General features: G+C 44.8%; 1 protein-coding gene across 2 annotated transcripts in view; it reads left to right on the forward strand.

The window, feature by feature from the left end:
* Window positions 1-13578, forward strand: part of SNAPC4 (small nuclear RNA activating complex polypeptide 4) — a 30441-nt gene that overhangs the window by 1847 nt on the left and 15016 nt on the right. Inside the window, exons 2-11 of one of the 2 annotated variants that reach the window (XM_072124440.1) lie at window positions 5619-5683; window positions 5848-6079; window positions 7615-7658; window positions 8101-8232; window positions 8932-9054; window positions 9844-9922; window positions 10669-10750; window positions 11900-12004; window positions 12845-12917; window positions 13309-13473. In XM_072124440.1, coding sequence (XP_071980541.1) covers window positions 5947-6079; window positions 7615-7658; window positions 8101-8232; window positions 8932-9054; window positions 9844-9922; window positions 10669-10750; window positions 11900-12004; window positions 12845-12917; window positions 13309-13473 — 936 coding nt within the window. In that variant the 5' untranslated portion in view covers window positions 5619-5683; window positions 5848-5946. Of the gene's footprint in view, window positions 1-5618; window positions 5684-5847; window positions 6080-7614; window positions 7798-8100; window positions 8233-8931; window positions 9055-9843; window positions 9923-10668; window positions 10751-11899; window positions 12005-12844; window positions 12918-13308; window positions 13474-13578 lie in introns of those variants that run through there. The other variant, XM_072124441.1, reaches the window with a different exon arrangement.

Raw genomic sequence — 13578 nt, forward strand, 5'->3', positions numbered from 1 at the left:
GTCTTACAGTCTATGAGGATGAGGGGGAGACACAAGAGCTTACAGTCTATGAGGATGAGGGGTGACACAAGAGCTTACAGTCTATGAGGATGAGGGGGTGACACAAGAGCTTACAGTCTATGAGGATGAGGGGGTGACACAAGAGCTTACAGTCTATGAGGATGAAGTGGTGACACAAGAGCTTACAGTCTATGAGGATGAAGTGGTGACACAAGAGCTTACAGTCTGAGGATGAGGGGGTGACACAAGAGCTTACAGTCTATGAGGGGGTGACACAAGAGCTTACAGTCTATGAGGATGAGGGGGTGATACAAGAGCTTACATTCTATGAGGATGAGGGGGTGATACAAGAGCTTACAGTCTATGAGGATGAGGGGGTGACACAAGAGCTTACAGTCTATGAGGAAGAGGGGTTGACACAGGAGCTTACAGTCTATGAGGAAGAGGAGTTGACACAAGAGCTTACAGTCTATGAGGAAGAGGGGTTGACACAAGAGCTTACAGTCTATGAGGATGAGGAGGTGACACAAGAGCTTACAGTCTACGAGGATGAGGGGGCGACACAAGAGCTTACAGTCTATGAGGATGAGGGGGTGACACAAGAGCTTACAGTCTATGAGGATGAGGGGGTGACACAAGAGCTTACAGTCTATGAGGAAGAGGAGTTGACACAAGAGCTTACAGTCTATGAGGAAGAGGGGTTGACACAAGAGCTTACAGTCTATGAGGATGAGGGGGTGACACAAGAGCTTACAGTCTATGAGGAAGAGGGGTTGACACAGGAGCTTACAGTCTATGAGGAAGAGGAGTTGACACAAGAGCTTACAGTCTATGAGGAAGAGGGGTTGACACAGGAGCTTACAGTCTATGAGGATGAGGGGGGACACAAGAGCTTACAGTCTATGAGGATGAGGGGGTGACACAGGAGCTTACAGTCTATGAGGATGAGGGGGTGACACAAGAGCTTACAGTCTATGAGGATGAGGGGGTGACACAAGAGCTTACAGTCTATGAGGATGAAGGGGTGACACAAGAGCTTACAGTCTATGAGGATGAGGGGGTGACACAAGAGCTTACAGTCTATGAGGATGAGGGGGTGACACAAGAGCTTACAGTCTATGAGGATGAAGTGGTGACACAAGAGCTTACAGTCTATGAGGATGAAGTGGTGACACAAGAGCTTACAGTCTATGAGGAAGAGGGGTTGACACAAGAGCTTACAGTCTATGAGGATGAGGGGGTGATACAAGAGCTTACATTCTATGAGGATGAGGGGGTGATACAAGAGCTTACAGTCTATGAGGATGAGGGGGGACACAAGAGCTTACAGTCTATGAGGATGAGGGGGTGACACAGGAGCTTACAGTCTATGAGGATGAGGGGGTGACACAAGAGCTTACAGTCTATGAGGATGAGGGGGTGACACAAGAGCTTACAGTCTATGAGGATGAGGGGGTGACACAAGAGCTTACAGTCTATGAGGATGAGGGGGTGACACAAGAGCTTACAGTCTATGAGGATGAGGTGGTGACACAAGAGCTTACAGTCTATGAGGATGAGGAGGTGACACAAGAGCTTACAGTCTATGAGGATGAGGGGGCGACACAAGAGCTTACAGTCTATGAGGATGAGGGGGTGACACAAGAGCTTACAGTCTATGAGGATGAGGGGGTGACACAAGAGCTTACAGTCTATGAGGATGAGGGGGTGACACAAGAGCTTACAGTCTATGAGGATGAGGGGGTGACACAAGAGCTTACAGTCTATGAGGATGAGGGGGTGACACAAGAGCTTACAGTCTATGAGGATGAGGGGGTGACACAAGAGCTGACAGTCTATGAGGATGAGGGGTTGACACAAGAGCTTACAGTCTATGAGGATGAGGGGGTGACACAAGAGCTTACAGTCTAATAGGATGAGGGGAGTGACACAAGAGCTTACAGTCTATGAGGATGAGGGGGTGACACAAGAGCTTACAGTCTATGAGGATGAGGGGGTGACACAAGAGCTTACAGTCTATGAGGATGAGGGGGTGACACAAGAGCTTACAGTCTATGAGGATGAGGGGGTGACACAAGAGCTGACAGTCTATGAGGATGAGGAGGTGACACAAGAGCTTACAGTCTATGGGGATGAGGGGGTGACACAAGAGCTTACAGTCTATGGGGATGAGGGGGTGACACAAGAGCTTACAGTCTATGAGGATGAGGGGGTGACACAAGAGCTTACAGTCTATGAGGATGAGGGGTGACACAAGAGCTTACAGTCTATGAGGATGAGGGGGTGACACAAGAGCTTACAGTCTATGAGGATGAGGTGGTGACACAAGAGCTTACAGTCTATGAGGATGAGGGGGTGACACAAGAGCTTACAGTCTATGGGAATGAGGGGGTGACACAAGAGCTTACAGTCTATGAGGATGAGGGGTTGACACAAGAGCTTACAGTCTATGAGGATGAGGGGGTGACACAAGAGCTTACAGTCTAATAGGATGAGGGGAGTGACACAAGAGCTTACAGTCTATGAGGATGAGGGGGTGACACAAGAGCTTACAGTCTATGAGGATGAGGGGGTGACACAAGAGCTTACAGTCTATGAGGATGAGGGGGTGACACAAGAGCTTACAGTCTATGAGGATGAGGGGGTGACACAAGAGCTGACAGTCTATGAGGATGAGGAGGTGACACAAGAGCTTACAGTCTATGGGGATGAGGGGGTGACACAAGAGCTTACAGTCTATGGGGATGAGGGGGTGACACAAGAGCTTACAGTCTATGAGGATGAGGGGGTGACACAAGAGCTTACAGTCTATGAGGATGAGGGGTGACACAAGAGCTTACAGTCTATGAGGATGAGGGGGTGACACAAGAGCTTACAGTCTATGAGGATGAGGTGGTGACACAAGAGCTTACAGTCTATGAGGATGAGGGGGTGACACAAGAGCTTACAGTCTATGGGAATGAGGGGGTGACACAAGAGCTTACAGTCTATGAGGATGAGGGGGTGACACAAGAGCTTACAGTCTATGAGGATGAGGGGGTGACACAAGAGCTTACAGTCTATGAGGAGGAGGGGGTGACACAAGAGCTTACAGTCTATGAGGATGAGGAGATTACACAAGAGCTTACAGTCTATGAGGATGAGGGGGTGACACAAGAGCTTACAGTCTATGAGGATGAGGGGGGACACAAGAGCTTACAGTCTATGAGGATGAGGGGGTGACACAAGAGCTTACAGTCTATGAGGATGAGGAGATGACACAAGAGCTTACAGTCTATGGGAATGAGGGGGTGACATAAGAGCCTGCAGTCTATGAGGATGAGGGGGTGACACAAGAGCTTACCGTCTATGAGGATGAGGGGGTGACACAAGAGCTTACAGTCCATCAGGATGAGGGGGTGACACAAGATCTTACAGTCTATGAGGATGAGGGGGTGACACAAGAGCTTACAGTCTATGAGGATGAGGGGTGACACAAGAGCTTACAGTCTATGAGAATGAGGGGGAGACACAAGAGCTTACAGTCTATGAGGATGAGGGGGGACACAAGAGCTTACAGTCTATGAGGATGAGGGGGGACACAAGATCTTACAGTCTATGAGGATGAGGGGTTGACACAAGATCTTACAGTCTATGAGGATGAGGGGTTGACACAAGAGCTTACAGTCTATGAGGATGAGGGGGTGACACAAGAGCTTACAGTCTAATAGGATGAGGGGAGTGACACAAGAGCTTACAGTCTATGAGGATGAGGGGGTGACACAAGAGCTTACAGTCTATGAGGATGAGGGGGTGACACAAGAGCTTACAGTCTATGAGGATGAGGGGGTGACACAAGAGCTTACAGTCTATGAGGATGAGGGGGTGACACAAGAGCTGACAGTCTATGAGGATGAGGAGGTGACACAAGAGCTTACAGTCTATGGGGATGAGGGGGTGACACAAGAGCTTACAGTCTATGGGGATGAGGGGGTGACACAAGAGCTTACAGTCTATGAGGATGAGGGGGTGACACAAGAGCTTACAGTCTATGAGGATGAGGGGTGACACAAGAGCTTACAGTCTATGAGGATGAGGGGGTGACACAAGAGCTTACAGTCTATGAGGATGAGGTGGTGACACAAGAGCTTACAGTCTATGAGGATGAGGGGGTGACACAAGAGCTTACAGTCTATGGGAATGAGGGGGTGACACAAGAGCTTACAGTCTATGAGGATGAGGGGTTGACACAAGAGCTTACAGTCTATGAGGATGAGGGGGTGACACAAGAGCTTACAGTCTAATAGGATGAGGGGAGTGACACAAGAGCTTACAGTCTATGAGGATGAGGGGGTGACACAAGAGCTTACAGTCTATGAGGATGAGGGGGTGACACAAGAGCTTACAGTCTATGAGGATGAGGGGGTGACACAAGAGCTTACAGTCTATGAGGATGAGGGGGTGACACAAGAGCTGACAGTCTATGAGGATGAGGAGGTGACACAAGAGCTTACAGTCTATGGGGATGAGGGGGTGACACAAGAGCTTACAGTCTATGGGGATGAGGGGGTGACACAAGAGCTTACAGTCTATGAGGATGAGGGGGTGACACAAGAGCTTACAGTCTATGAGGATGAGGGGTGACACAAGAGCTTACAGTCTATGAGGATGAGGGGGTGACACAAGAGCTTACAGTCTATGAGGATGAGGTGGTGACACAAGAGCTTACAGTCTATGAGGATGAGGGGGTGACACAAGAGCTTACAGTCTATGGGAATGAGGGGGTGACACAAGAGCTTACAGTCTATGAGGATGAGGGGGTGACACAAGAGCTTACAGTCTATGAGGATGAGGGGGTGACACAAGAGCTTACAGTCTATGAGGAGGAGGGGGTGACACAAGAGCTTACAGTCTATGAGGATGAGGAGATTACACAAGAGCTTACAGTCTATGAGGATGAGGGGGTGACACAAGAGCTTACAGTCTATGAGGATGAGGGGGGACACAAGAGCTTACAGTCTATGAGGATGAGGGGGTGACACAAGAGCTTACAGTCTATGAGGATGAGGAGATGACACAAGAGCTTACAGTCTATGGGAATGAGGGGGTGACATAAGAGCCTGCAGTCTATGAGGATGAGGGGGTGACACAAGAGCTTACCGTCTATGAGGATGAGGGGGTGACACAAGAGCTTACAGTCCATCAGGATGAGGGGGTGACACAAGATCTTACAGTCTATGAGGATGAGGGGGTGACACAAGAGCTTACAGTCTATGAGGATGAGGGGTGACACAAGAGCTTACAGTCTATGAGAATGAGGGGGAGACACAAGAGCTTACAGTCTATGAGGATGAGGGGGGACACAAGAGCTTACAGTCTATGAGGATGAGGGGGGACACAAGATCTTACAGTCTATGAGGATGAGGGGTTGACACAAGATCTTACAGTCTATGAGGATGAGGGGTTGACACAAGAGCTTACAGTCTATGAGGATGAGGGGGTGACACAAGATCTTACAGTCTATGAGGATGACTCGGGTAACCTGCAACTTTCAAACACTTTCTTTTTTATTTCTTTTGTGATGTTAATCTCTCTTAGCACTTTGTTAGTCACTAATACTTTCTCCATTTTCTTCCCAGGCTGCACATAATCAGATTATTCTTGGATCTTGGCTGCTGCAGAGCCACCACACGAGCAGTGCATGGTGGGTAATTCATGCTAATAGATGCGGCTGGCAGGCCACACCCCTCCTCACTGCTTGCACAATGAGATCAGCTAGCTGCACATTGCCAGCTCCCTCTTCGGCTTCACGTCCTGTAAACACATTTGCATATGATTACCCAGAATGCACTTCTGCTTCCCTTGCAGACAAGGCTCCGGTGTCAGGAACACACAGACCGTGCGAGAAGCCTGCAACCCTGGAGTGTGCATGTGTAATACTCACTGTGTCACCTGTGTGCAGGCACCATGTCTGTCCCAGACTTAGATGCCGTCAGAGACAGGATTCAGAGAGAGATTGAAGCACTTGAGAGAAGTTTGGGTACTGACATCTCATCGATCGATGTGGTTCTGAGCGGCACCAGCGATGGGTCCGATGCTGGTAGGAAACTCACTTATTTTCTGTATTTCTCCCATTATTTGTTGTCTTGGTGAGTTACAGAGCAAAGAAGTTAGGACAGTTTTACTTACATTACATTGACCTAAATTACATAAAATTTCTATACATTTTTAAAATTTTACAGAAAAATTCTTAATTTTGTTGATTCAAATATAATTTTATGGGGGTTTTTGCCTTTTTTTTTTATAAATATCAAAAACTGTATTTTCTGGTGCCACATTTTAAGAGCCACAACTTTTTTTTTCGTATGAGCTAATTTTGTCTTTTTATTTAATTTTTTATTTTTTTTTTGCTGTGAGTTCTAATTTTTTATTTTGATATTTTACTTTAATATAATTTATTTACTAATTTTATACATATTTATATTGAAAAGCAACTTGTTTGGGAACAAATAGGTCGGATCAGCTGTGTGACATCCTATTATGTTATGTGTGACATCCGATTATACCGAGGACCTGGCTGCAAGAAATATTAGCTAAAAACATTAATTTAAAGGGTTTTTTTGGGTTCATACATTTTTTTTTTAAATAGTTTATACCTAACAAGGCTCGCATCTATTGGTAGATTGTAGTGTTAACCATCTGCGGATGCGGTGTCACTGCTGAACCTCTGTATACCAATAGATAGCAGCAGTGATGGTAAGGGCCTGTAGTACAACCTGTGGCCAACCTGGACAACCCCTTTAAGTGAAGCTGCATTAACTCTCATCTGGAGATGAGCGGACCTGATAGTTGGGTTCGGCCGCCTGACGTGGACATATTACCAGATTGGTGGCCGAACAGCCAATCCGGCAAATGGGCACCCCTAACAACTAGCCATGGCTATAAAAAATTTTATCAGTTCAGTTTACCTCCGTGATAAAAAAAACCTGTATACGCGGATGCATGGACATCTGTGTTAAAAGTTAAAAAAAAAAAACATTAATAAATGTCCATTATGTGTGTCATAGTCTGACGCGTTTCGTACTAGCAGGTTCTTAGTCGTAGCATGCTGGTTCGAAATGCGTCAGCCTATCAGACACATAATGGACGTCTATTAATGTTTTTTAACTTTTGTTTTTTTAACTTCTGATATGATTGGAAGCTGGACTCGCCTATCTTTTTGCTTAGCCATGGCTAAGATTGGCTGGGGGAGGGACCCCTGGCCAATCATACAGGCCCTCATTGACTTGACTACAAGAGTGCTTGGTGCACTACTGCATGTACCATATTGTGCTGTTATCCTGCAAAAACATACTCCAGTATAGATTACACAGAGCCTAGGAACAACACAGGTCACTGTATGGCTATAGGGTGATATACGTTCCAAGTACAAGTCTGGATCCTCGATACATGTACACCTCCGCTATGATGGATATCACAAGTGCAATGTGAAGTGCAGCAGCCAAGTAGTAAGGACACATTGCAAAGGGTTAGGCTCTAGGTGATCAGGCTCTAAGTGTCTTGTGCTGTGAAGTGTCAGGATGTGGTGGTTTTGTATAAAATGCTTTATTTAACCGTGTTTTTGCCTATTTATAGATGATTCAGAGAGTGAGGACAGTCTGGATGAAGACCTGGAGGGTGTAAGTATGATCTTGTGACCTGACATTTTGTCTTTGGTCTGCTTATTGTCTCCAGTACAGGCGGTCCCCTACTTAAGGACACCCGACTTACAGACGACCCCTACTTAAAGACAGACCCCTCATCCCACTGTGACATCTGGTGAGGATCTCTGGATGTTACTATAGTCCCAGGCTGCAATGATCAGCTGTAATGTGTCTGTAATGAAGCTTTATTGATGATCCCTGGTCCCATGGCAGCTAAAATTGTGAAAATACATTTGTCACTGCAGCAAAAAAAAATTTTTTGTCTGGAGCAACAATTATAAAATATACAGTTTCGACTTACACGCAAATTCAACTTAAGAACAAACCAGTGCACACTATCTTGTACGTATCAGGGACTGCCTGTATAGGTGATAAGAATAACGCCATTGTATATTCTGTATTATTTCTCCCATTTCAGGATGAAATTGTCCTGGATGACGGAGGTCACAGAGCGGAGATATGCCTGCAGATGAACCTTGTCTATCAGGCCGTGATACAGGAGAAACTTCAGGAATTGGAACTTCTTATCTCTCAAAATAAAGTTCAGCAGGTGCGGGGTTGGGCACGGGGCTTAATATTTAGAGGGATTTTTTTACAATTATTTTTTCAATACTGATGACCTATCTATAGGATATTAATCAATATCAAATCGCTTGGTGTTTAACAATATAGTGGTGGAAGGTTTCACCTCTGGCAGCAGACATTTATGGCATATCCTGGGCAATATTAGACCCAGCTGCTATGCAGTGGATGGCGCTGTTACTGGCATACAGTAAGAAGCCGCAGCAGCAAGATCCTTCCATCATCTCATCATGTAGGTCTGATCTGATACCGATGACCCAAGGATAGGTCTCTAATATACTAAAATCTTGTTAAACCTTTTGAATCGGGGGCGTAACTACAGGGGTAGCAGCCATAGCAGCTGCTATGGGGCCCACAGTGTCAGGGGGCCCCGACATCTGAGGTATTTGGTGTGAATATGCTATATGTATGTATTTGTGATGTGTATATGCTCTGCATATGTGATGTATATATGCTGTATGTCTATGTATATGATGCATGGGTATATATGGTAGTGTATGTATGTGTGTATATATGGAGTGCATATACTGTATGTATATTTTTAAGTGGTAAGTGGGGCCCCATTCAGAAATCAGCTATGGGGCCCTGCCTTTCCTAGTTATGCCACTGTTTTGAATATTACTTTATGGTAATAATTTATACATTATGGTCCAATGTCTATTATTAGGAACGATTGCTCTGGGAAATTGCTGGAAAGAGAACTGAGCTCAAGAGCGGAAAACCTTACCCAGCAAATCTGGCCATTGGTCATTTCTTAAAGCCATATTTTAAAGACAAAACCAGTGGACTGGTAAGTGACAGTGTAACATTTCAGGAGGATTCATGCTTTCCTTGTATTGTTAGGATTGTTTGCCATTATAGGGACAACAGGAGTATTTGCGACACTAAATGGATCAGTGGTTTAGTGTCCCAAATATCCCCCTACATGTCGTCACTGAAACAAAAAAAAATTATACCTGCATCTGGAGCTCTGGACGCCTGCGCGTTGTGGCAAATGAAGCCGCATGCGCAGTGAAGCTGGGATATTGTTCTGTCTTCACTTGCCGAAACATGAGAGGAGGCTCTGCTGATGTGAGTCTGATGTGCCTCACTGATGCAAAGCAAAGATGATATACAGGTCAATTCAGGACCCCAAACCACAGGTCCATATGGACCTGTAGTTGGTTTAGGGTCCCAAATTGACCTGACTGGTCCTCTCTAAGGGGAGGCATTGGATGCATCTTAAACGACCTGCATTATACTTAGTAAAGGATCTCAAGCTGAAGCTACTAATAAAAATACAATTTGTTTATACCCGCTATGCTGCAACATTAAATTGCAGGGACTAACCAGTAGTGATTCTAACTTGTGTGTACAATGTCCTGGAAAGATCGACCTGCGTCATGTGCTGCTCTCCGTGATCAGATCTCAAACCGCACACAGTTGTGCTGGACCTGCTGATAAAATTACATCCGTTTTGTGGTCCGGCATCCTCTCTGTTTACCCCATGATGCAACCCGGTGCCGCTATCCTCCTCTCCTTGCTCTAGCATCTTTTTCCCCTCTGAAAATATGAATAATTTCTCTTTACTTTCTTCAAGGGGCCTCCTGCCAATCCAGAGATGATGGAGAGATCTTCTTATATTCTAAAATCATTCCCTGAACTAATCATTAAAAAATGTGAGTTGTTTGCTAGAATTCACTGTGACCGATTGCTGTAGAAAAGGATCAGGCATATTGTATGTCAGCATGTCCAGTTTTTTTTCTTATAATAATGGGAGGTAAGCCAACATTAACCTCCGACTATAGGTTTATGTGTCTGGATGAGATTTAGGAGCACCGCAGACCAAAGTGCACTAATGTTTTTAAAAGGAACCTGTCATCAGAAATTGGCCAAATTAACCACAACTATGTTACCAAGCGCCTGAGCAGCTTCTAGATCAAGTTTCTTTCATGCTATGGTGTGGTGGCATCATCCAGAAAATCTACTTTGAAGTGAGATGTAAATTGCTTTTATGAAGTCAAGGAGGTGGAGAGTTTAACACTGAAGTCAAGCTCTCCCTGCATCAAAATGCCCCCTTCACTGTAATTGATGTTCCTGCATCCCAGGACATCATTATCCTGATCTCCTGAAGTCCAGTTCATGATGTCGATCACAGGGTCGGAGGTGTTCAGAGGTGGGGAGAGCGTGACTTTAGTGTTAAACTCTCCGCCTCCATGACTTTATACAACTAGTTGACTTCAAAGTTGATTTTCTTGATGATGGCACCAATCCGGCCCATGAAAGAAACATGATCGAGAAGCTGTTCAGCTGGTTGACAACACAAGGTAATAGTTTAATAGGCCAATTTCTCATGCAGGTTCCCTTTTAACAATTTTCTAGGATTTCTGTAGAACCCTAATCTAAGTTTTGAACACTTTTGCAGGGAGGACTACAGACAATGATGATCTAACAAAAGCAGTTTTGAGCGACAGCTTACAGCGGATACTTCAACCCAAGTTACTAAAGTAAGTTAGAAAACCATCCCATTCCATGTATGTGATCCGGAGCATTGTAGTGTCATCAATCATATTGGTATCTCACCGAAGACTGTGACATTGCAGTGTTTTATTTACTTATTTCTTTTCTGTATTAGTAGCCTGACTTGTACTGATGCAGGTCACCCCCACACCTTACTTTAGTAAGCAGCTCCTAGACCTGAGGGTGTCAGGTCCTCTTTAACTGTCACTATGGTAATATTCTTATATGTGTTATCCATGGCCTCATTCCTTCTAAAATCAACTTTTATAATTGCTAGCTATATACTGCGGGCAGGGACTAGCTGGCTATATACTGGGGTGGCAGGCGACTGGCTGGCTATATACTGGGGACATGGGCTGCTGGCTATATACTGGGGGGGGGGGGTCAGGGGGCTGGCTGGCTATATAATAGGGGGCAGAGGGACTGCTAGCTGTTTATATTGGGGGGCAGGGGGCTGCCTGGCTATATACTGGGGGAAGGGGATAGCTAGCTATATACTGGGGGGGGGGGCAGAGGGCTGGCTATATATTGGGGGAAGGGGACTGGCCTACTATATAGTGATAGGGAAGGGGGCTGGCAAACTATAAGTTGGCTGGAAGCTATGACCAATGCATTTTCCACCCTAGGCTTATACTCGAGTCAATAGGTTTTCCCAGATTTATGTGTTAAAATTAGGTACCTCGGCTTATACTCGAGTATATACAGGGGTATACCTTTAATTGGAAAAATGACAAAAAAAAAGCTTATTTTTTCACATTTTGTAGTAATTTATCGGCTGATTTGATAAAGGAAAAAAAAATTGTCATTAATAAAACTATCCTATCAAGGTAAAGTCTCGCTTTTCATGAAAAAAACCTTTTTTTGATATGTAAAGTGTTTCCAAAGATTTCATCATTTAAAGAAGCTTATAGCAGAACTGCAAAAAGAAGGGTCACAAAGCTTGGTCATCTCCCACACCATTCACTGTCTATCAGAGTACCGGAGATAACTGAGCGCTGTGCTAGACAATTTCCAGCGCCTCAATAGTATTAATGCAGAATCTGGATGCAACCCCCATCTATAACATTATCCCCTATTCTGTGGAAACAATCAAATTGTGCAACACCTTAATTTTATGTAACTTATATTTTTTACAGACTGGAATATCTGCAGCAGAAGCGGGATCTCGCCAAAAGTGATTTGGAAAAAACCATCCTTACAAAGCAGATCCAGGACCTGGAGCAAGAAATAGACAACATCAAGTGAGTCCTGTTTTTATTCAGTTTACATGGTTTGATATGATACATTATTTGGTTCGTTCTAAATGGAATGTACTGACAGCGGATAATTTTCTGCTTGGACTCCCAGAAGTGGATGACATTAAAACAAACCTCATTCACATATTCACCGACTGCCATAACTTTCCTAAAGAGAGGAGTCCCATCTACCCCTATTGCCTAAAATATGGGGCTAAGGGGCGGCACGGTGGATTAGTGGTTAGAATTACTGCCTTGCAGCGCTGGGGACCTGGGTTCAAGTCCCAGGGTCAACATCTGCAAAGAGTTTGTATGTTCTCTCTGTGTTTGCGTGGGTTTCCTCCGGGTCCTCCAGTTTCCTCCCACACTGCAAAACATACTGGTAGGTTGATTAGATTGTGAGTCCCATTGGGGACAGGGACTGATGTGACAAGTTCTGTGCAGCGCTGTGTGATCTGTGTGCGGTATACAAATAAAGAATTATTATTGTGCTGTCTGTGGGATGTCAGGGACGCTATTTCGATGAATACAGAGTAATTTCTGTATTCGAATGTTAAGAGGGGTCCCTAAGCATGTCCCAATACCACAAATACACAGGTAGATATTAGGGCAGTGGTTCTTAACCCGGGTTCAGTGGGTCGGTCTCAGGGTTTCGGCGGAGCCTCCGCCACGGAGGTCAAGACACACACTTATTTGATTCATCACTAAAGAAGGGTTCGTTAATGTGAATATGAAACTGGTGGGTTCGGTACCTCAAACAAGGTTAAGAACCTCTGTATTAGAGTCATTGGATCTTGTTACAATTTATTGTTAATCATAACAATATTTTTTTTTAATTAAATTCAGCTGCCTTCCAGAGGAAAAGCTTTTGGGACAGCGAACCGATGACCATGACTGGGAGAAGATTTCCAATGTCAATGTAAGTGCGGCTGTAATCTCGGCTGTAGTTGGCTGCATTATGTATAACATGACGTAATATAAGCACAGGTTCTGTGTGGTGCTGATTGTTGCTCCATGGTACCATATTCATCTGTAGAGAATGACATGCATTGCACTATTGTCATACTGCTGGATAAGTGTAGAATCTCACAGAACTTGAACAAGTCCAGGAAAGAGGTAAACTGCACTTCTGTCATTTACCCTTTAGGGACCTGCATCAAGTAGTCCTAAAGACTCTGCAGGTTTCAGATAGAAATTAAAAAAAAGAAAACTTGTTTATAAAGTACCCTTGGATGCAGCGATGAAGGATATGGCGCTATATAAATAAAGATATTATTATTATTATTATATGTGAAATCATCTTTCCGCAGCTTGAGGGAGTTCACAGCGCAGCAAGACTGAGTAAAGTTTGGAGGAACAGCCTGCACCCTCATGTCAACAAGGAGCCTTGGGGAGAAGAAGAAATAAAAAAATTGCAAGAAATTGCGGAAGAACACAATTTCGTTAACTGGGAAATGATAGCGGAGGAGCTCGGGGTGAGTTTTTTTTTTTACCATAACATTGTGGGCTTAGAAAATGGACCTCTGGTCTGTGTGCGAATCTCTTGTCTCTGTTGGGGCAGCACGGTGACTTAGCGGTTA

This window comes from Engystomops pustulosus, chromosome 9 (genome assembly GCF_040894005.1).
Source record: "Engystomops pustulosus chromosome 9, aEngPut4.maternal, whole genome shotgun sequence".
NCBI lineage: Eukaryota > Metazoa > Chordata > Amphibia > Anura > Leptodactylidae > Engystomops > Engystomops pustulosus.